Consider the following 23238-nt stretch of genomic DNA (forward strand, 5'->3'; position numbering starts at 1 on the left):
AAAAGTGGCATCTTTCCTATATGTAAAATGTATTTTTTTGCCTGACTATAAATTTGAGAATTCGTCATTTACCCAACAAACGCATAAGAAAGTATAATTTACAAAAAAGAGGGTAAAAAAAACAACCGGAAAATCATATTTCGTTTCAGCAACATTTGTAAATCAGCTGGTATCGAAATTATGGTGGCCCTGAAGGGACATCGCGAATAGACTAAATCGTGAAAAATATGCGATAAAATTCACGATATCGTCAATTTTATCGCATATTTTTCACGAAGAAATTCACGAAATTGACGATATCGTGAACTTTATCGTGAACTTTTCACGATGAAATTGACGATATCGTGAATTTTATCGTGAAAAGTTCACGATATCGTTAATTTTATCGTGTACTCTATCGTGTACTCTATCGTGTACTCTCCTGACGGGCGTTTCGTAAACAAAACCAGCCCTAGCTGGGGGAGACAGAGAGAAGGAAAAAACGGAAAGGGAAAGAGAAGATAAAAGGAAAGAAAGAATAATAAGAAGAAAAGAGGGAAACGGGGGGGGGGCGAAGGGCTCTTGCCTCCTCCTCACTCCCCCCCCCCCCCCGCCAAAAAATAAATAAGGAGAGAGAGAAGGGAAAGGGAAAGGGAAAGAAAATATAAAAGGAAAGAAAGAAGAGGAAGAAGAAGGAAAGAGGGAAACGGGGGAAGGGCGAAAGGCTCTTACCTCCCCCCCCCCCCCCCCCGCGAAAAAAATAAATAAGAGAGAGAGAGAGAGAGAGAGAAGGGAAGGGAAAGAAAGAAGAGGAATAAGAGGGAAACAGGGGAAGGGCGAAGGGCTCTTGCCTCCTCCCCCCCCCCCCCCGCCAAAAATAAATAAGAGAGAGAAGGGAAAGGGAAAGAAAATATAAAAGGAAAGAAAGAAGAGGAATAAGAAGGAAAGAGGGAAACGGGGGAAGGGCGAAAGGCTCTTACCTCCCCCTCCCCCCTCCCGCCATAAAGGGAAAGAGAAGGGAGAGGGAAAGAAAATATAAAAGGAAAGAAAGAAGAGGAAAAAGAATAAGAAAAGAGGGAAACAGGGGCGAAGGGCTCTTGCCTCCTTTCTTTTCTTTCTTTTCCTTTCTTTCCTATTCTCCCTCTTTTTCGTTTTTCTCTTTCTTTCTTCTCTTTCCCTTTCCTTCTGTCTCTCTCTCTTATTTATTTTTTGGCGGGGGGCGGGGGGACGAGGCAAAAGCCCTTTGCCCCCGTTTCCCTCTTTTCTTCTTCTTCCTCTTCTTTCTTTCCTTTTATCTTCTCTTTCCCTTTCCCTTTCCCTTCTCTCTCTCTCTCTCTCTGATTTATTTTTTGGCGGGGGGGGGGGGGGAGGGGGGGGGGGGGCAAGAGTCCTTCGCCCTTCCCCCGTTTTCCTCTTTTCTTCTTCTTCCTCTTCTTTCTTTCCTTTTATCTTCTCTTTCCCTGTCCCTTTCCCTTCTCTCTCTCTCTCTCTGATTTATTTTTTGGCGGGGGGGGGGGGGGGGGGGGGCCGGGGAGTGAGGAGGAGGCAAGAGCCCTTCGCACCCCCCCCCCGTTTCCCTCTTTTCTTCTTATTATTCTTTCTTTCCTTTTATCTTCTCTTTCCCTTTCCCTTTTTTCCTTCTCTCTGTCTCCCCCAGCTAGGGCTGGTTTTGTTTACGAAGCGCCCGTCAGGAGAGTACACGATAGAGTACACGATAGAGTACACGATAAAATTGACGATATCGTGAACTTTATATCGTGAACTTTTCACGATAAAATTCACGATATCGTCAATTTCATCGTGAAAAGTTCACGATAAAGTTCACGATATCGTCAATTTCGTGAATTTCTTCGTGAAAAATATGCGATAAAATTGACGATATCGTGAATTTTATCGCATATTTTTCACGATTTAGTCTATTCGCGATGTCCCTTCAGGGCCACCATACGAAATAGAATTAACCCATAGAAGTATATTATCTCTATGAATATTAAGTATATATCTCTATGATATAACCACATCTTAATTTTCTTTCTCGACGCGACCTCTACGACCATTCTTTTGCCACCAAATTTTGAGTGGTGACAACCAATGCCGACACGGTTACACTTACAGTGAACCTTTTGTCTGGTTATTCTGTTGGGCTTTCTTATTGTAACATCGGCGAAATTCAAGCAAACAAGACTAGGTAAATATGTCTCACATTTATTCAGTTTATCATCATAAATTATTAACGATACATTTGCCCTGCCGACAACTCAGAGGTGAGCCAAGGGCCATGGGCTAGGCGCGCTACGCCTAGGCGGCCGATTCGGGTGCTGAGCTGAGCTGGGGAGCTGAAGGAGCGAAAGGTATTAAGATCTAATCATTGGACAGTTGTCCCATGGCCTGACGCTGTTAATTTCAGTGATACATGCATGTAGTTGATAAAGTTAGACCCCAATTTAGTGCTTAGTAGGTTTGTCGACGATTATGAAGGAAAAACTGTGATAACGCCATTATGAACGTGTAGATGGCGCACAGTTTTTCCTTCATAATCGTTTTGCCTTCGGCGTAGACTAGAAGGGATGAGATTGATTTAGATGACTCCGTGCGCAGCGAGAGTTTAACACGGCTTGCAAGATTTCAACATGGATGTCGATTTTGACCCATAATTTCCTTAAAAGGGACCATTAAACGGATTATTTCAGTCAAGTTGGTAAATGGAACCGATGTAGTATAACCTTCTCCTAATTTTAAATAATCAATGCATGAGGTAAAATGACATTTTGGGGGATTTTGGGGGCAAAACGCTACGACCTGAAATAGCCGTGGCGTTATCAAGGGAATGTGTATAGACGGTTTCCGTCTCTAAAGAGAGAGCCGGCCGACCCTACCCCAATAAGAGGCTAACGAACGAAAGAGACGGAAAATTCGGTTTATGCAGTGCCATGCAGGCGCGTAGCCAGGGGCGGGGCGGTGGGGGCGGTCACCCCCCCCCCCCAAAACGCCGGCCAAAAAAAAAAGAGAGAGAAAGAGAAGAAAAAAAGTAAGAGGACGTAGGAAGAAAAAGGGAAAAGGAGTCGAGAACGGTACAACGTGAAATGTGAAAGGGGGAAACTGAGTTTAAATTAATGATTAAGAGTCGGGAAAGGTACAACAAATCGTCTTCTTTGTCTAATAATTTAATGAAACGTCAAAGCTTCGCGCAAGGGGGGGGGGGAGGGAACAGAAATCAGACAAGGATTAAGAAGTCGAGAACGGTACTTTGAGTCGTCTTCTTTCTCTAATAATTTAATGAAACTTCAAAGTTTTGAGCGGGAGGGGAGGAAACTGAATTCAGATAAGGATTAACAGTCGAGAACAGTACATCGAATCGTCTTCTTTCTCTACTAAATTAATGAAACGTCAAAGCTTTCGCGCGGGAGGAGGACTGAATACAGATAAGGATGAAGAGTAGAGAAAGGTACAACGAATCATCTTCTTTGTATACGTCAAAGCTTTCGCGCTATGCGCAGGAGGGGCGGACTGAATTCAGATAAGGATTGCGAATCGAGAAAGGTACAACGAATCGTCTTCTTTCAAAGCTTCTGTGCTTCGCGCGCGAGGGGGGAAACTCCCCCCTCCCTGCACCCACCCCCCTAGGGAGCGCGCTCTTTAAGAGATTCGCACGCTTTGCGTGCTCACTACCGCCCCCCCCCTAAAATAAAATCAAGGCTACGCGCTTGGTGCCATGTGATCTACATCTTGTAGATCTAGGTAAAATGTGAGTGACATGAGTGACGTGAACGCATTTATTTTTAGACTCAGACTCAGAGAACGTGTAGGCTGTAACCTGTCTACCAAAATCATGTGAGATGCGGAATAAATCTTCACTGCAAGCCTAGCATTGTAGATTGATTGTTGATCTATTCTAGATCTCTTCTATATAATTTCATCACTGCTAAAACAAAAGTAAAACTTGCTTTGCATGAATTTTTATCTTGTATTTTTATGTCAGTTAATTTGCAGTTTTGCACAAACATATTTTCTTCTAATCTTCCTGTAATAAGATTGTATTTCATATTTTTTGTCATGTAGATTTTTGTGACATATAATGCCTGGCAATATTTGCCAGCTATGATGAGCAGGCTCCCCCCAGGACATCATGATACCTGCAGTATGTTCAATCTGTGCTGACTACTTTGAGTCTGATCAAACCTGTGTCTCCTGTCCATGTGGACATGTCTTCCATGAACACTGGTAAGTCACGAGGCCTGTCATCATCAGCTCGAGTTTGCAAAATAACCTCCTATTCTAAGTATCCCAATTTATCCAGCTAATTGCGTCTTTATCAGCCCGCAGTTGCAACTAGCGGAATATTTGGTCGAGAAAATATCCAGAGAAATCTTGGTCTTGTTTCCAAAATATCCAGAGCCTGAAAATACCGGGTTATTTTGCAAACTCAAGCTGATGTGGACAAGCCTATTGATCGTTTGAAATGGGATACAATAGTCCCTGGAGAGACCTTGTATCTTTTCTATTTGTTGGCAAGTGAGAATAAATGTACTTGTATGAAGCATCACTAGTATGCTTTCTTGACTCTTGTGTACAGAGGGGAAATTCTCAGTCTATGACAGTAGATTACTCATAGATATATAAGTGTGATTATGATAACATAAACATTATTTGTCTTTGTACTAGTTTTCTTATTGAGCATTATGTAGCTCGTATGTGAGAATACAGAATTTTAAACTCTTTAATTTTGTGAAAAGAAATCATTTTTAGAATAGGACATTCCCCCCCCCCCCCAAGAAAACCCTACAAAACAAAACAACAGACAAACAAACAAACAGAAAACGATATTAACAGAAAAACAAAACAAGACCGAAACAGAACAAAACAAAATCAGTCAAAGGTTATTTAATGAGATAATACTTCTTACTTTAGAAATCACATGGTCTTTATTTGCCTTCTTGTAATATAAAGCATGTTCAAGTTCAATGGTATTATCTAGGATGTTTGAACTGTCCCTTGTTTTGTAGCTTGTTGCAGTGGCTCGAGACCTCCACCACGTGCCCTCAATGCAGACGTCATACCACATCAAGGAAACTCATCAAATTATATTTTGAAGTACAGCCACCTGAAGATGGTCACCTGGATGCGGCGTCACTCAAGGTCTGTTAAACTCTCTATCCGTCTGTTAACCAAGAATTCAAATTTGGGTGTCAAAACTGATAAGTAGATGTAAAAAAAGAGGTCTATTAATTGAGTTGGATTGTAAAAAAGTTATAGAGTGTCTTCCACAAGTAACATGTGTATTTTGCACATAGTGATATAGCCCTGGCTAAAAACCTGGGCCCATATTCGTAAAACCATACTAAGCTAGTTGTCACTGATTACCTAGTAAGTACATAAGTAGTTGTCAACTGGGCGTAGTAAGGTGTTATGAATATATATTCACAGTTTTGTAATTCAGTGGGGAAACTCAATTTAAACAAAATTGCTTTTGGTGTGTGTACAATGCAAAGAGAAGAAGGAAAAAAAAAACCTAGGAGAATTGATTTTTTTATTGTTAGTTTGATAATAGTCAAACATGTTTACTAACCATGCAGGAAACTTTTGTATTTTTATACATCCACTATCATTTTTCCTTCAAATTTTCCTTCACATCTTTCCTCCATGTTATTCTCATTTTGTAAAGAATAAGAAAATACAAGAATATTTCCCTCGTGTATGTCAAACACGAGCCTGATTATTGTAAATAATTATTATTAATTGTTATTGTATAATTGTGTTAAGTGGGGGCACGCTACAAGAGTCCTATCTCGCACCCCAGGGCAACGTGTTTCTGACACGGCCGGTTGTAGCAACTACTCTGAAGATCAAGATACATTAATTTAGATCTAAGGAGAACGAAGGAATGAACAAGCTTGATAGAGGCAAAGGCTTCATTGGGGAGAAAAAAGATAACAATTAATAATTATCATTGATGTTATTTGTTTTAGAACGAGGTGGGTACACTTGAAGTTGATATCTGCAGGAAGAAGAAGGAGATATCTGATCTTATAGCCGAGAATGCTCATAACAGTGACAGGGTAGTCACATTGAACAAGAACAACAAGAAAATCTTAAAGAAGCTTTCGGATGAACAGTCTACAAATGAAGCGCTCAAGGTACGTGTACCATGCAGGGAAAAAAATAATATTTATTTTTCGGGGGCCACTTTTCAAGCTTGCCTCCATGAAAATAACATTCTAAAATTTCTTTTGCATTAAACTCTATGCAAATTTATGAGGGCTCTTTTATAATTTTCGGAGGCTATTTTGCCCAGAGCCCCTGTGTATTTTTTTCACTGGTACCATGGCATAAGATGCAATTATGTTACCTGAATTACTTATGATGATGCCCATTAAGTCTTAAGACTTTTACTGAGCGATTCAACAGGTCTGTTCCCTATTCATATAAAGCTCATAAAAACAATCCTCACACCGGGTCAAAATTAGTTCAAACAATTGGGTTCAAACTTATTAGTGGGTTGCCCACTCTAGTTATGGTATGGATAGAAGTTAAATTCCAGCAGAACAACTAAATATGTGATTATCACAAATTCCTCTTCTATATATTGGAATTATGTATGTGTGTAGCCAAAAGTTGTAAGTTCCCTTTAAGATATACATTTAAAATGTAAAATTTACAATTAAATGATATGTACAACTGGTTACATTAGGCAAATAATGTATTAATCATTAGGTAAGAATGAAAATGAGACATTAAATTGTTCTCACTCCTTCTTGTGTTGAAGAACATGCACTTCAGATGAAGAACGCATAACATCAAACAGTTTTGTTGTAAAGACCTTACACTGTCTAAATGATTTGTTGTTAGATTAAATCTTTTTGTTTAAATTTGATCTTTATAGAAGCAACTTGATTTGATGAGCTACAGAATGGACGAGGCTAAAGAAGCAAAGCGAGAGACTAAAAGGCTAAGGGAAAAATTAAAATTTTTGGAGAGGTGAGGCAATGTAGTTCAAAGTTTCTTCATCTTTCACAATGAAAGGTTAATATATGTTTAGGTAATGATGAATATGTTTTAATTATACAGTAGGCTTGCGGGTGCACCATGTGTGAGAGAGAGAGAGAGAGGGTTGAGGAGTCCTGAAAAATGACTTTGACTCGGTAATCTTTCTTGGGGGTGTGTAGTCCTTGTTTTAATTATGTGCCATGTCATGTAAACAACAATGTGAAGAATAATTTTACATTATGCCCCAATTTTGCATTGGTTTTGAGCATTGAACATATGTAAATTTTACTTTGAATTTAATATTTATGCTGAGCCTAGCCATACAATCACTTCATTACTTTTGTTTTTCTTCCATCTTCATTCATGCTTTCTCCATTGAGCTTTTTCAATTGTCTCAGAATTTCAGAAGAAATCTTTATCGGGCCAAATCATTTATTCAGGTGTGAACTTATAATTAATAGGAATGCTAATAATTCATTTGTATTTATTTCTTATTTTCTTCTCTTTCTCTATCATACTTCTTTCTTTTTATCTTTTTCTCCTACAAATCTGTTTCTTTCTTTCGGTCTTTCTCTCACTCTAACTCTCTTTCTTTTTCTTGTTCTCTTTTCTCACTCTTTCTTTGTCATACTTCTTTCTTTCTTTTTCTCCTACTTAATCTGTTTCTTATCTTTTCTCACTTTTTCTTTCTCATTGTCTCTTTTCTTTCCCTCTCTCTCCCTCTGTATCTCTCTGTCCCTCTGTTTTTTGGCTCTGTTATCGGTCTCTTTCCCTATCCCTCCCCCCCCCCCCTCTCTCTCTCTCTCTCTCTCTCTTTCTCTCTCTCTCCCCCTCTCTCTCCCTCTCTCTCTCTCTCTCCCCTTCTCTCTCTCCCTCCCTCTGTTTTCCCTCAGATTTGAGCTTGTAATGTCGATGAATGCTGACGTGGTTGATAATATGCTGCGTGAGTTTGGAGAAGGACCCAAATCAGCCAGAGAATTAGCCACATATTGTGCATCTTTGAAAAGGTACCAAATCAATTTCATTTAGTTATTGATGGATCTCATTTTATATGATAGATAATATTCAATGATAAATTCAGACTGCAGAAAGATTGCCTCTCCAAGGTGGTGCTGAAGACAATAAGTTGTCAGGTTGTTGGTATGTCAGTTTTATTGTCCTTCCCTATGTACATTTTTTCCCATCTCATGATATTTCAGGGACAGTTTGAGCCCTCGAGGCCCAAAATTAAAACTCATTGAATAGTACACTGGTTAGTTAACAGGACAATTAAAAGAATAACAATTTTTACAGATTAGTGGAAATAGCTCATGTGCAGAACTGAAAATGGTATATTGTGAATCATTCATACATTCATCTTATTAATTTCTTTCTTGCTGAAAGAGTTATGCTCATTTTTGCACTGTGTTACCGTATGTTTCCCATTAATGTATATTTATTTTGATACTCTGATTTGCTTTGCAGGGAATTTGAGAACATCAAAGACTCAAGGAAGCAGCTCAAAGAAGAAAATAGCAGTCTCAGGAAAGATCTCAACCAAAAAACAAGAGTGGTAAGATAATCTTGATAATGCAAAGGGAAATCTTGCTAGGTACCGCGGTAGAGAGAAAGAGAGAGAGAGAGAGAGAGAGAGAGAGAGAGAGAGAGAGAAAGGGGCTTTAAAAGGGTAGTCTAAGGACTTACTATCAACAAAAAAAAAAATTGTTTTTATCATCATCATTATTAGTATTCTCTATTTTTGTTTAAAAGGTATTCACAGCCTAGAGAAGGAAGGAAAAATCCAAAGAGATTAATTAGATTTGAGATTATCAGAGTTTCATTAGATTTAGATTATTACCATCTCTGTCAAATTGGTAGTCACATTGAGTGCTTATGACAACTTTTATTACTGTCTTGACCTCTTATCATAATTTGTTAGTCTCATCTTTCTATCCTTATGAACAGCTGGAAGTGAAGTCTAAAGATTTAGAGGCTGTTCAGCATTCTCTGGTCTCATTACAAGATGATGTTCAGAGCTTAGAGAAGGAGAAGAAAGAACTCAGGGAAAGGTATGAGATGCTACAAGCAGCACTCAACTCACCGATGGATGGTGCCATGTCATCATCCCTCAAACAAGTCTTCACGTGAGTTCATATCCTGTGGTCTTCAATTCATTTCTGTACTCTATCCCTCCTGTTTTGGGGCCCTGTTGCATAAAACTTGTTATCAATAACGAGTTGGTATAACTGTTATAAACTACTTAAATTGCTGCATGTGATTGCCTGAAAGCAAATTTGATGAAAGAAATAAGAAAATTGTTATTGATAACAAGTTTTATGAAACGGGGCCCTGGTCTGGTCTCTGATGAACATAAATCAAGTCCTCCAAGAAAGAAGATATTGGGCTCCATAATATTAACAAGTGCTAAGTGCATACCGTATATATATAGATGCAGACCCCTGCTGTCCCTTTATTTCTCACTTATTTCTTCACCATGGTCTTCCACCTTGTCTCCTTTCTCTTTCCATTATCTCTATCTGTCTGTTTGTTTGTATCTCTGTCTGTCCATCTGTCTGTCTGCCTATCTGTCTCTCTCCTAATATTGTCCACATGTAGTGCATCTTTACTTTAACTCCATGTCGTCTATGAATTTATCCTTCTACACTCTATCCATCCACCGTATCTGGTCTGGTTTCTGGACCTAAATCAAGTTTTACGAGATAGAAGATCTTTACCAGGGCTTTTTGAGGGTGTTTTTTGTGGTCCAGAATAATCGAGTCAGCATGTACATTGTATGTACACTGAGTACAAATTCTGATTTTTGTGTCAGAGGGCCTGTTAGTATCAAACCCTGTCTTAAGGTTCTATATAAAAAAAAGTGTTCAGTTCATATAGACTCTTTCCTTTCCCTTGCTTTATTTCTTACTCATTTCTTATCCTTTTCTCCATCCTATATTCTTTCTTTTTCACTCGTAAACATTTTACATCTTGTTTCACCTCAATATATCTTGATATATATATAACCAAGATGTCCGATATTCCTCAATTACATTTTCCCATTATCAGGTCCAGCAGTATGAGTAAGAGGCCAAGACTTGTGCTAATTTGAAAAGATACGTTTTGATCCATGTTTCAACAATTTAAGAACACATTTTGTCATTACCATGCAGGCCCAGTAACATGACTAAGAGGCCCAGACTAAGTGGTCCTGATGGAGATGATGATGATAGTATCCTCTTGGCTGCACCTGGTGACCCTCAAACACCAGACCTAAGTCTACCTAGTCCCAGCTTAGAAACAAGAAACACCTGCAAAGACCTCGGCATTCGCTTTGTCAAAACTACCTCCCTAGCTGCCAAGATGAAAAGGGTATGTAATCAAAACTTCCTTGTTGCTTGTACCTGACTCACATCAACGAGACCAACACCAGGGGTGTTTCACAAAGATCCTGATTTGGACTTATCTCTAAGTTGGACTTAACAATTATGGAAAGCTGTTAGCATTAAAGAAAATATTATGTAACAGTTATTTTAAAAGGCATAAAATATTGTTTCAAATCATTCATATTTTCTTTTATCCAGGAGATTTCATGTGCTTGATGTGGAATTTATAAAAAGTCTAAAATACGTGAATTTTTGCTTTTGAGTATATTTTATTTTAGGGCTACAAATGGCTCTCCATAATGTTTAAGTCCAACTTAGAGTTAAGTTCGACTTAGGATCTTTGTAAAAGGACCCCCAGATTGACTACAGACCAACCAGACTATTTTATTATCCCTGAATTGCCAAATATCAGTAGGTTTGGCGTGGGTCTGGACTCTGGAGTTGGTTTGGAGTCGGATTGACTGAAGTATTAGTTGATATTGATGGATGCAAAAGTTTGGGATTCCTAACACACCCTATTATCAAGAATTTGTGATTTATCCATATACTTTATTCGAAACCTGGTACTATACATAGGAATGATTTTGTATGTCACCTCACTCACCTGTTTTCGGGTTGTCCGTCCGTCCGTCCCGTTCTTGCGATCGCGTTTTCTCAAGAACCAATTGATGGATTCCTGCCAAACTTGGGTCATGTATGTATCTTGCAGTTCTAATGAACTGATTAGAATTTGGGGTCACAAGGTCAAAGGTCACAAGACTTTTTGTTATTTTCATATTCAAAGTGTAATATTGTTGTTCTTTTGGAAGTTTCACTGCATAAAGAGTAATGCTTTTTCTTTGCTTTTGTTCATCTACTCTTCCCAGCCTGAAAACATGGTGTCTGAGTCTGCAGTGTGGAAGAACACATTAGCTTCGTCTAGTCTGTTCAACAAGAGAAGAGCCCTCTCTGGTCGTAACGAGGGAAGTCTCAGGAAAGGTTACGACGGCATGGGTGGTCATGACAGATTTTCGGAAGTCGATGTATCCTTTTTGAGGCCTATATTACTTTGAATGTATGAGTGAGCTGATTTGCTGGAAGTGATTTTACAAAGACGGTGACGGAAGATCCTTTCAGTTAATATGATGGATTTTCAGATTTCATAATGCTTGTTAGAGCAAGATCTATTAGCAATTTATTTTTCCATGAATAATTACATTATTTACGTTTAAAGGTATAGACCAGTTTCGGAAACATCCCCCTCTCAAAAAGGAAACGGAAGCTCTTATTACCAATGATGTGACAGAATATGTTTGACTAATACGTGATGATACAAAATTTGCCTGAAATCCACCTGTGCTAATTGATATAAATTATCATATCGATCCGGCCTGGATAGATATCGCGAATGCACTTCAACATTGTACATTTACCATTACTGGTCTTTACCTTTAAGAATAATGACATATAAATGAAATTTTTTAAAAAGGAATCTGAAAATATCAGGAAGTGATGTTTAATTCCAGAAGAAAGAAATGAACATTGATACATGAGTGCTTGTTGTGCATAAGATTTTGATATTTCTTAACCAATCTATACTATCAGCCAATCATCATCAGACCAAACATGAAGAAAGTACCTCGAGGAGTGAAGAGGAAACCTTCAGGGAAGCCTTGTACCCACGCTTTACCAACCTTGGACAGGTTCTTACCATCGTGAACAGGCGTCCTAATCTTACGATCCATGAGAGGAAACCTTTAAGCAAAACCTTATACCCACGCTTTACCAACCTTGGACAGGTTCTTACCGTGGTGAACAGCCGTCATCTTATGGTTCATGAGAGGAAACCTTTAGGGAAGCCTTGTTCCTAACTCTTACCAACACTGGAAAGGTTTTCTTACCATCACAAACAGGCACATTGTGCACTTGAGATTTGTGAGTGGAAACTCTCAAGGTAACCTTCAGGGAAACTGTGTTTGCAACCTGTACCAACCCTGGACAGGTTCTTACCATCGTGAACAGCCATCATCATCTTACGATCCATGAGAGGGAACCTTCAAGCAAACTCTTAAGGAAACGATCAAGGAAACCTTCTCTTAAACCTTGTTCTCAACCTTTCCCAATCATTGACAGGTTCTTACCATCATGAACAGGCACAGTGTACACGTGTGATCAATAAGATGAAACCTTTAAGGAAACCTTGTTCCTAACCCTACCAACTGGACAGGTTTTCTTACCATTATGAACAGGCGTGTTGTCCACTTGAGATTCGTTAGAGGAAACGTTCAATGAAACCTATTTGAATACCTTGGAAACTTGTAAGGAACGTTAGCAGAAACCCTATTTTCTAAGGTACTTGGGGGCTCTTTGTGTAAAGTATCCTGATTATACTCCAGAAATTGATGCCAATCTTTTTTTCAACAAATGAGAATTATTTATTGAGGCTCTTGACTCTCATATAAATTGTTCTTAGTTTGATCCTTTCTCACATACATTGACAAGTTTTCTTACCCTTGTCCCTTTTGACCCAGGTGAATTAGATGAGTACCTGGCTATACTGGGGCAATACAAATTACAGGGCCTAAAGGAAAACCAGTATCAATACTGATGATGCTAAACTGGGTAAATTAGACCATTTATTCTTATTATTATCAATATGATTATTGTTGATAAGTAGAATAATGTTTGTCATGATAGTATATGCATGAAAGGATCATGAATTATGAGAGATAATGATTGTGTAAAAGTACTTCAGGTGAAAATTCAGGAAAACATTCGTACATGTAGTTGATAGTTTTCAGCACTGCAGATAACAAGTATAGGCAGAAATGCTCTTCTGGTTTTTGTAACTTTTTCCAAGTTCAAAATTATAGGTAATATTCAGTCCTAAAACCTTGGCAGTTAGAATATTAGAAACAGGCTCTTGAGTTTAAAGGACTTGCATGCCTTTAAAACTTGAAATGAAAAAGGCTGATAAAACAAGGTTTAGTTTGATGTTCCTTGAGACTACTGCACATCTTATGATCTAACTATGACTGACTGAAAAATATTTTTAAGAAGTATTAGATATATACATGGAATTCCAAAATGTAATTCTTCCTGAATTTGTTTTACAAAAAGAAATATTGAAAGTGCAGGGTGTCATGAGATGTCAAGTCAAAGGAAAAATGCCCAACTGCTGAGATTCCAGTGATGTTATATCATTACACAACCAGCTATGGACTACTGGACAGTCTGGACTAGTAGTTGATTTGGCTTTTCTGGAATATTAATGCTTAAAAGATTGGACTTTAATTGGAAACAATTTCCATTTTTGAATTACCGTATCAAATCCTTCTATATATTTTTTATATATCGTTAATGATCGAGGCCTTGTACAAATGATTTATATTTTGCTTCAGGTCCAAATTCAAGCATTCTTTAAAATTAGAGATAAAAGATGGTGCACATAAGGTGGTAGAAAAAATTGGCTATTTTTACTGACCGGTACTATATGTATGTTATGAAATTGCAATTCTGTCAGAAAATTTGTCTTTGATGTAGATTTGTGTGTATGATATCCTGTACAAAGAATGTTAATATAAAAAAATCTTTTGAAAGAACTACTGATCCCAGCATTATTATTTTGGCGTCAATTGGACATCCCCGACGTTATTTCAGAGGAAATTGAACCTTGATATCAATTTTATTTGAATCTTATTTTCATTTTATTTTAACACGGATCACTTGCTTCAGCTAACAGCTGTTCTTCTGCAAGTCTGTGCAGAAGGCTGCTTCTAGTAGAGAATCTAACTCGAGAAGGTCTAGTATTGAGAAAAACCCTGTAAAGGCATACTTATCACCTTTTCATGCAACTCTTTTTAAAAAGAAATTTTCGTACATTTCTTTTACAGAATTTAAAGAGAGAAAGAGACTGAGATGGAGGAGAGAGAGAGAGATAGAAAAAAAAGGGGGGAGGGATAAATAGAAAGAGAATGAAAAAAAAAAGAAACGATTGGTATAATTTAATTTAAAAACTTTTTAGAAATTATAAACAAAGCGAGACTGCTTCTAGTAAGGAAATTTTAAGAATCTAACCAACTGAAGTTTAAACACAAATACATGTTTATATGAATTATTTTAATCTACATCTGTATAATTCTTTGAAATTCAATGATCAAAATGATATAATCTGTACCGTCCATGATTGCCCCCCCCCCCAAAAAAAAAAAAAAAAAAAAAAAAGACTGATGGATTGCCCTTTAGGTGCCAGAACCTGGGTCGGTCGGTTAGATTTCTTTCCCCCTCAAAACAGCGACTTGTTTACGCTAGCAGGATTTTGATACTAGGGCTGAAGATGAGTGAGAATTTTGGGAATAATTAGATGATTATATGCATTTATATCCCATGCAAATATTATTATCATCGTTAGAACATTTTTTTCTCTTAAAAAGTCGACCATAGATTTGAGATTTTTGGGTCGGTAGCAAGGGCACTACAACATTTTTTTTGTTTACGCCTTAATGTATGCCAAACATGATCACCTCATCAACAAGCTACACTGGAAGCTGTGCCATAAAACTTGCTGAAATGTGAAAGGAGCAACAAATCAATGAAACTCAGCGAGTGAATATATTCATGTTATAGTAATCTACAAACAATACAGGTATAAAGAGTAATGATATCTTCCATTTGTGCTTTTTTATTATTTTTCTCTCACATGGATATTACTGAAACAAAATACTGGGGCCTGCTGCATAAAAATTGGCATTGTTGGTAACTTTGCCATTGATGGTAACTTTCATGAAAACTTTGATTTGATCGGCTGTTGAGTGATGTTCCCATGGTAGTTAATGTTGATGGCAAAGTTACCATCAGTGGCAAGTTCTATGCAACGGGGCCTTGATCCTCCTCATTGGCTTTCTGCTAGAAGGCTGTAACTGCCATTGACCATGTATAGCTCTTACAGCCTTTCTGGCAGACAGCTGACAAAATTTCATTTAATTCAAGTGGCACCATAACTGAAAATTACAGTGAAATCATATTTAACATAATCTAGAATAGTCACAAAGAATAGTTCTGTCCAAAACAACTGGTCAAGATTTGCAGTTAATGATGTTTACAAGTTTTAGTTGCATAAAAGATACATTTACGTAATGTACATTATCTTTGTTTTGCATCAATAACTTAGTAGAAAAACCTAGTTACATCTGAAGATCTGTAAATCTAGCTCTAAAATACGTCCTACTTTGTGAAATTACACATAGCGAATCAATCACGAGTCACCACATATTGTTAACAAATATACACATCCATAAAGATCATTATTGCCACATTTCATTCCAAGAATTCTTCAAATAAATTTATTACAAATAAGGTGGAACATGTACACAACATTTACAATCTATTACCTACACATATAACCACAATAAGACTGGTAAATAGAAGATTTATTTCAAAATAGAAAACAGAAGAAAATGATGAGAAGTACAATCACTGACATACATGTAAGAGATATTTTGTGTACTAGAAACCCACTGAATCTCTTCACTTCTAGATTCCATGCTACGTTTTAAGAGAAAAAAAAAACATCTTGAAAGATCTGTTACATTTCTAGGACAACATGTGCTGTTGGTTCATAAACTTGCCTCCTAAAATACTGTCATTCACTCTGAATCATTTGAAACGAATAAGAAATTTACAGAACCGGATGTATAGTTTCAATTTATATTTTTGTTGTTTAGAAAGAACCCTTTATCAAGTAGTTTAGAGTGTGTTGACATCTTTACTAGAACACAAAGTTTCTTCTTTATTATTATTATTATTACTTATACCACGCTTTTCCGTAAAGGCCTAAAGCGCTTACAGTAAATGAAAATTAAAATTACATCAAAACATGTCATAAGAAAAACAGTCTTACAACTACAAAAAAGATGTGTGTTTAAGGCCTTTCTGAAGGTCATAACTGATGGAGACTGGCTTTAAAACATGTGACTGTACTTCGCACATATAGATCAGTATATTGGACATTGTGAACTGCCGTTTGTTATACAACTAGTTCGTCTATACCACCCATAAGATTTAATAATCATTTGATAATTATTATTATTTATGATTATTAGACAACACGGACAGTACACAAAATGGGCATTAGAAAAACTGGGTGTTTGACCGACTAGAAATTAGGCTAAATGAGCAACAGACCAAATAGGTTGTAGACTTATTGGACATTAGACCAAATAACTATTGGCCTAAATGGTTATTATACCAAATAATAAGTAGATGAAATGATTATTACACCGTGTGGGTAGTAGACGAACTGGTTATAGACCAAAAAGCAATTTATCACTGGATTATACAGTGTACATGTATACATGTATGTAAACACCAGCAAAAAATCACAAATCAGAAGTGTGCCCAAGTCCTGCCATTGAGAAGGCAGTGGGCACCAGAATTATCAGGATGAATTATGACAGGAAAAAGGCTATGTAGTGAGGTGAGGTTATGGCAGGGTATTGTATCATCATTTGACTCCATTTTTTCTTGTTTTCTCTTTTTTATTTTTCACCAATTCCATAGAACCTCGTATATATCTATATCTAATAGAACAACTACATCTTAGAGTGTGAGCACATATAACGATAACAATACAACCTGTAAGAACCCAGAAGTATAATGTACATGAACATCATGATCTGTTCACATTTTGTGTATACACGAATCACGACCGGACTCGTACCAAGAATTTGAGGGATCGACAATGAATAAAACTATTCAGCCACTGGGGGCTGTCAACACATCTTTAGATTTTGTGATTTTTATTACTTGATAGTCGCTGAAGGTTAAAGATAAAGTTGAGTTCTAGTCGCATGATTACATTATGAAAGAAACAGTGTGGAATCGATCAAAAGAGGTTGATCATCTAGCATATAAGTATTGGTGTGTACTGCAAGGTTCTTGAATCATCAAAATGATAAGAAATTTGGCCCAGTCTTGGTAAAGTTACAAGCGCTGTACACAGAAAGATGTATAAACTACACGAACATGTGGCATGAAAATCTGTCCTGATTTTTATACTGTTACATGCCATGTTTATAATATTCAGGCATTTGAAGAGCCATGCTTTTCAGAGAACATATCTTTCTCTTCCACACGTGCATAATAACAATGATAACGCTCACAAATTATTTTTCACCTCTTCCCAGAACTCAACCTTCTCTTTAAGTGTGTCTATTATTCAATTGTGTTGACCACTTCTTGTTTCTTCGCTTGTTGTATCTTTATGATTGTCAATCTACCACAGTTACATGAATAATTCATCAAGTTTTGCTGACACTTTCCCCATTGGCGAATATCTCACAGCCACTGTCGATCCCTCAAATTACAACTACATTTCTATTTGAATGTGAATCAATCCTAGTAATGATACAACCTCAAACCTAGAAGTATAACTACATTTGAAAAGTGAAGGTTATCTCCAGGCCTGTCTGAGCGCTTTAAGAGATGCTAATCGCCTGGTTGAGAGAGCAGCTACGACCAGGCCTGATAATACCATCAAGATAAACATGTAATCAAAGTCTTCTTTCAGCACGTCAAACAGATTGGAAGGCATCACACGGGTGAAGTAATAATCTGGAAAGTTGGGGGAGAACAAAATATAAGAAAATGCAAAAGAATAAACGTCGTCTCTGGCTCATTATTTGATAGATTTGTACGTCAATCGAGTGATTTTGTTGTGACAAGCTACCTCAAAACCACTACCGTAAAACAAACACAGTCATGAATTATTAACAATGGCCACTTTTGTGACCAAGAACCTTTGTGTGTTGCTTACATTTTATGTGGTAAGTTATTTTTCCAGAGAATGAAACTGGAAATCTTGCGAACTTCACGAAAGTTCATCGTGTTACAGCCTGGCAGATATATCAACAACATATCAGTACTTCATTCAACAAGTGATGAAGCTTAGTGAACAAGCTATACCAGTCGGTGCTCTGGCGACAATTGCTTTACGGCTACATGTCATAAAAAGTATCTAGGGTTATGTTTAGGGCAGGGTGATAGTGAGCACTGAAATAAAGAGAGGTTTTTTTTTTCCTTAACAACTACCCCCCCCCCCCCTTGAGTAAAAAAAAAAAAAGGATTTTGGGGGAAAAAATGGCATCTAACAACATTCCCCCCTTTTGAGTAAGAAAGTTGGGAGGAGAAATTGCGGAAAAAATTGGGAAAAATAGGGAAAAATCAGGAAAATAGGGGCAAGATCGGGAAGAAGAGAAAAAATTGGGGGGATTTTTTTTTTTTATTGGGAAACAGTTTTAAATTGGGTGATTATCAGGCCTGGTTTAGGGTTACAAGTGAGTCTAGGTTAGGTATAGTATAGGGTTGAAATCAGGATTTTGGTTAGTGTGGAGAATCCTTGTTTAGCAACTGTTGCAGAAGCATGTGTCATACTACTTACCTAATCCATAAGTAAGAACTAAACAGGTGGATTCCAGTCCAGCCGGCGCTGTCTGTATACCAGTCACTCCAAATATCTAAAGAAACAACAAACAAACAAACAATCACTTTGCATGACCAAGGAGCCACTTCTTATATTTCTTTTCTCTCTCTCTCTACCATAACACTCTGACATATTGCTGCATTGCTGTATTAATTTACATTTGCCATTCTCCATCCAGGGGTAGTCAATGGGTACCTGGTAGGAATTTTTACCTTGAATGCTTTCAGCGCCTTAGGGCAGCTGGACTAATGCCAGGGTAACAGGTACTACTATGTACATGCCTTGAGCATCCCCTGGGGTGGATATGTCTCCAATAAAAATGCAGCTGTTGTTTGTTGCTAATAACAAAACAGATTATTATATCAAGATCGTCCACTTATAATAATAATAATTCGTTTTAATATTGCGCTTAATACAAATGTCTCTAAGCGCTTTACAAATATACTATTACCCAGCAGATGCAGGCTAATATCTTGCCAAAGGATATTAGTGCCGTGTCGGGATTAGAACCCCTGACCTTCGCATCTCCAGTCAAGCACCTTAAACCACTCGGCCACGACACTCCTACTGACCAAACCACTTACAGTATAATTATTGACCTGGGCACTGGATTCGATTACTATTCTACACATTACAGTGCACATTCTTCAATCCCTGGGGAGCATTGTTGTTGTCATTGTTGTTGTCATTGTTGTTGTTGTTGGTTTTATCATTAAATGTACCCCATAAGACAAACGAGCAAGTGCAGTACTTACAGACTGATTATAATTGATCATAGATTGATGGGCGATGGGCAGCTCTGGGAGGTATGGAATTAGACCCTCTTCCTTGTGTTCTGGTTTGAGTTCTGTGGGTCGACGAGGGTCCAGGAACCGCTTTGGGAAAGACAGGAGGCCTCCAGAAGCGAGGGACACTGAGGGAATGAAGTATATTTAGTCAATAAGATGTGTGTTTAGCATTCTGTTCAGGTCAAAATAAACAATTTTATTTTTTCCTGCATGTATGAAAAGTATTAACACATTCGTTAATTAACATTGACACACTATCTTCTTGATCTTTTATGTCTCCCCCCTCCCTCTCTCAGCCTTTACCTTCAAATTCTCTCTTCTCTTCTCCCCCTCACTTCTCTTGTTCTTCTCTCATCCATCCCTCTCTCTCTTCTCTACCCATAAACCATTCCTCCCTATGCACTTCCCCTTAGTCCTCTCTTAACTACCCCTCTATTTCTTCCCTACTCCTCTTTATCTTCCCTTCCCTTCTCTCTCTCTCCCTCCCTCTGTCCTCCCCCTCTCTCTCTCTCCTCCTACTTGAGAGTGAAAATTCAAATTTGCTAGCACCCACACTAGAAGAGAGTGACACTGAGGGAAGGAAGTATATTTAGTCATTAAGATGTCTGTATAGCATTCTCATCAACTCAAAATAAACATTTATATTTGTTTCCTGAATGTATGTACATTATTAACACATTCATTTATCAACATTGGCACACTATCTTTCTTGATCTGCTATGTCTCTCTGTTTCTCCCTCTCTCTGCCTCTTCAAATTCTCTCTTTTCTTCTCCCCCCCCCCCCCCCTCTCTCTCTTTTCTACCCCTCAATCATCCCTCTCCTCAACAGAGATGCCAACCTCTTGACACAAAAAAACAGACTGAGTATCCTAAAAAATCAGATTTTCACGAAAACTCGACACTACCACTGGCCTGTTGGCCAGAAAATTTCAGAAAAATGTCTTACTGGTAAGAACGGTTAAGTAAAATGTTTGCTCTTTCATTAAAATTAATGAGAAAATTTTAAAGCAAAGTTTTTGTTGGGTTTGCGGGGTTTACTTGTACATGTTTCTATGCGATTCCATGTTTTTTACATATTTTTTTTTTCCTTTTCTTTTTAAAGAATGAAAAATCGTATTTTAAGAGGTGATACCGGTACTAAATACAATTTATTTGTACTGGTTGGCATCTCTGCCTCAACCGTCCCTCCCTATCACTTCCCCTTAGTCCTCTCTTACCTACCCCTCTATTTCTAACCTCCCTACTTCCCTCCTCTCTCTCTCTCTCTCTCCTCCTATTTGTGAGTGAAAACTCAATTTTCTAGCACCAACACTATTGTATGACTATAATTTATCTTTTTCGCAGATCAAACTATCTGCTGAAAACCAGAAGGGTATTTTAATACTCCCAATGATGGATACGAATTAATGACTTTAGAGTAGGCATCATACATTTCTGTCCGTCTATTATAACCAATATCGCTTAATCACAGGAACCTAATCACATCCATTCTTACACGACACATCACAGAGATCTGGACTTACTTAGAATGTGCCTCGCAGTAATGCCCCTTTCTGTAAACGTGGCTGACATGGCCTGAAGCCCAGAGGGCAGCACATAGGATTGTCTTTCGACCAGCGGCAAGTTAGGAGGGTCCAGTGACGAAAACAGTGTACTGCAGAGGAAGAAATAAATATTCCTTTAAGCTCATTCAACCGGTAAAAAAAAAATGGTTATATTTTTAACCTGTTTACAGGCGACATAGGGGTCATATTAAGCTGGAAATTTTCTTGAAATCCTCAATTAGAGTGTCATTTTTCAACTCGACAAATGATCATACAATACCCCTTTGAATATGAAGTAATATTACCAGGCTTTAAAAATAACATAACAACAACAAGTAGAAGTAAATCAATTGATCTATGTACTCACCTATTTTTCTGTTCTTTCCCTTCAAACAATTCTAGAACAGTGATTTCATTTCGCCGAAGTCTCTGATTCCAATATTGATACTGAAACAAGAAGATTGAGGTTAAAATATAATTAAAACAAGACTGCATCTCCAATATACCTCTGCCTACATTCAGTACATTCATTGTAAGCAATTTCTACTACATGCACATATTGTACAATTTCCAAAATTGTGTTTTAACAATGCTGTATCATATGACCTGTCTTCAAACTCAGCTTACTTAACCTCCCTCTTATGCTTCATACCAGACGATTTACATCCAACAAATGGATTTTATGAGACTGATTCATGTACAAGACTAAGAAAACCTCAGTAATGTCATTGATTGACCTTTATCTTTGTGATGTTTGTCCTTACACCTATTTAACAGGAGATCTTTAATGGTAGTCTACCTCTCTATCAGGTGATACATACTAGTACCATGTTTGAAGTTCATGCCTCAAAGATTCTATAACGTATGGAGATTAATGAGGCTAATGATTTCATGACATTTCCAGACGTATTAGGTAGACGTACAAGGGTGGGGGGGGGGGGATCTTTATAAAATAAACTGTCTGAGAGTGCAAGCAAATGAACAGATTTTTCTTCATAATGCAAGCCACGTTTGTAATTCAACACAACCTAGTTTTCAGTATGCACAATATGAACAGAACGTTGTGCTTTATGATCTTGGAAGAAAAAAAAAATCCACAGATATATTGCAGCTAAGGTATTGTGAAAAAATAACAACTAAAAAGTGCAAACAAATGAACTGATTCTTCTTCATAATGGTATATAAAGATGGTTGCAAGACACATTGGTAACTCACCACAACCCAGTTTTCAGTATGCACTATGTGAACAGGGCCTTGTACTTTCTTATGATCTGCACTGAAGATAATGGCCCCAGTAATCATATCAATCAGATAGACGCTAACGTGAGCTGGAAATACAAGAATAATATGAACACAACATCAGCATTCATGTCTTGAAGTGTAGCAATCACCAAAAATAAACTTTCTATGTACATGTATGTTTGAGGTTCCACGTCGCTATATTACATGTATATGCAAGATATGAGCTTCAAATAGTTCTTAGATTAAGAAATATTGCAAGTTTAATAAAAAAATTCAATCAACATAAAAGCAACTTGACAATAGACTTGAGAATAGATGTGTCGATGCACCGGTTGCGCTCGCATAGAATAAGACCCTCACGGAACTCAAGTCAATCTTGGGATTTAATACATTCTAGCTGTACACAAATCATTTATATGTGACTGGTACACTCTAAAGAGTAGCAGGTTTTTGGTAAAGATGAATGATAACTTGTGAGCTTCCTCATTCCTAGTATGTCAGTTTGGAAGAATATCAAATGTCACCTGGAAAGGAATGTTCTTCCAATGTCCTCATATTAAAAATGTAAGAAGTTACTGAGAAGCTTAGACCACATTTTACTTCAAATTCAAATTCATTATGCAATGTGTCAAGCACACAATTCTCTCTTCAAATCCTTGTTATATCTTATATCTTGGTTGTGATTAATACTCACGTTTACTTCCAATTTCTTCTCCTTCAGTGACGACAGCAACCAGGTTAGGATTGAGATACTTGTAGAGGACAGACCGGTCCCCAAGCACTCGGCCCTGGGAATGCACATGTTCTGTATGGAAGAAGAAGACGACTATTATTACTACTGCTACTGCTGCTACCGCTACCATGCTACTGCAGACCGATAC

General features: G+C 37.6%; 2 protein-coding genes across 2 annotated transcripts in view; one reads left to right on the plus strand and one right to left on the minus strand.

Moving 5' to 3' along the window:
* Nucleotides 1-2069: 2069 nt before the first annotated feature.
* Nucleotides 2070-13906, plus strand: LOC763774 (E3 ubiquitin-protein ligase TRAIP). Its single transcript, XM_030987245.1, has 11 exons — nucleotides 2070-2167; nucleotides 4039-4200; nucleotides 4983-5115; nucleotides 5946-6113; nucleotides 6860-6954; nucleotides 7857-7970; nucleotides 8428-8515; nucleotides 8908-9086; nucleotides 10113-10311; nucleotides 11192-11347; nucleotides 11910-13906. Exons 2-11 carry the CDS (start codon nucleotides 4106-4108, stop codon nucleotides 12021-12023), a joined length of 1341 nt encoding a protein of 446 aa, XP_030843105.1. The 5' UTR covers nucleotides 2070-2167; nucleotides 4039-4105; the 3' UTR covers nucleotides 12024-13906.
* A 3525-nt stretch (nucleotides 13907-17431) lies between these two features.
* Nucleotides 17432-23238, minus strand: part of LOC584675 (ER membrane protein complex subunit 1) — a 37019-nt gene continuing 31212 nt past the window's right edge. Inside the window, exons 17-23 of the mRNA XM_030987246.1 lie at nucleotides 23052-23162; nucleotides 22331-22443; nucleotides 21483-21562; nucleotides 21095-21225; nucleotides 19539-19696; nucleotides 18742-18817; nucleotides 17432-17915 (exon numbers count right to left, since the gene is read on the minus strand). Of these exons, the coding sequence (XP_030843106.1) occupies nucleotides 17755-17915; nucleotides 18742-18817; nucleotides 19539-19696; nucleotides 21095-21225; nucleotides 21483-21562; nucleotides 22331-22443; nucleotides 23052-23162 (830 nt within the window). The 3' untranslated portion in view covers nucleotides 17432-17754. The remainder of the gene's footprint in view (nucleotides 17916-18741; nucleotides 18818-19538; nucleotides 19697-21094; nucleotides 21226-21482; nucleotides 21563-22330; nucleotides 22444-23051; nucleotides 23163-23238) is intronic.

This window comes from Strongylocentrotus purpuratus, unplaced genomic scaffold (genome assembly GCF_000002235.5).
Source record: "Strongylocentrotus purpuratus isolate Spur 01 unplaced genomic scaffold, Spur_5.0 spur5_scaffold_16, whole genome shotgun sequence".
NCBI lineage: Eukaryota > Metazoa > Echinodermata > Echinoidea > Camarodonta > Strongylocentrotidae > Strongylocentrotus > Strongylocentrotus purpuratus.

Excerpts from the sequence above, each read along its gene's own strand:
- LOC763774 (XM_030987245.1), top strand. The coding sequence starts at position 4,106 with ATGATACCTGCAGTATGTTCAATCTGTGCTGACTACTTTGAGTCTGAT. Across the intron at positions 5,116-5,945 it reads TGGATGCGGCGTCACTCAAG|AACGAGGTGGGTACACTTGA; the intron begins GTCTGTTAAACT and ends TATTTGTTTTAG. Across the intron at positions 7,971-8,427 it reads TATTGTGCATCTTTGAAAAG|GGAATTTGAGAACATCAAAG; the intron begins GTACCAAATCAA and ends TTTGCTTTGCAG.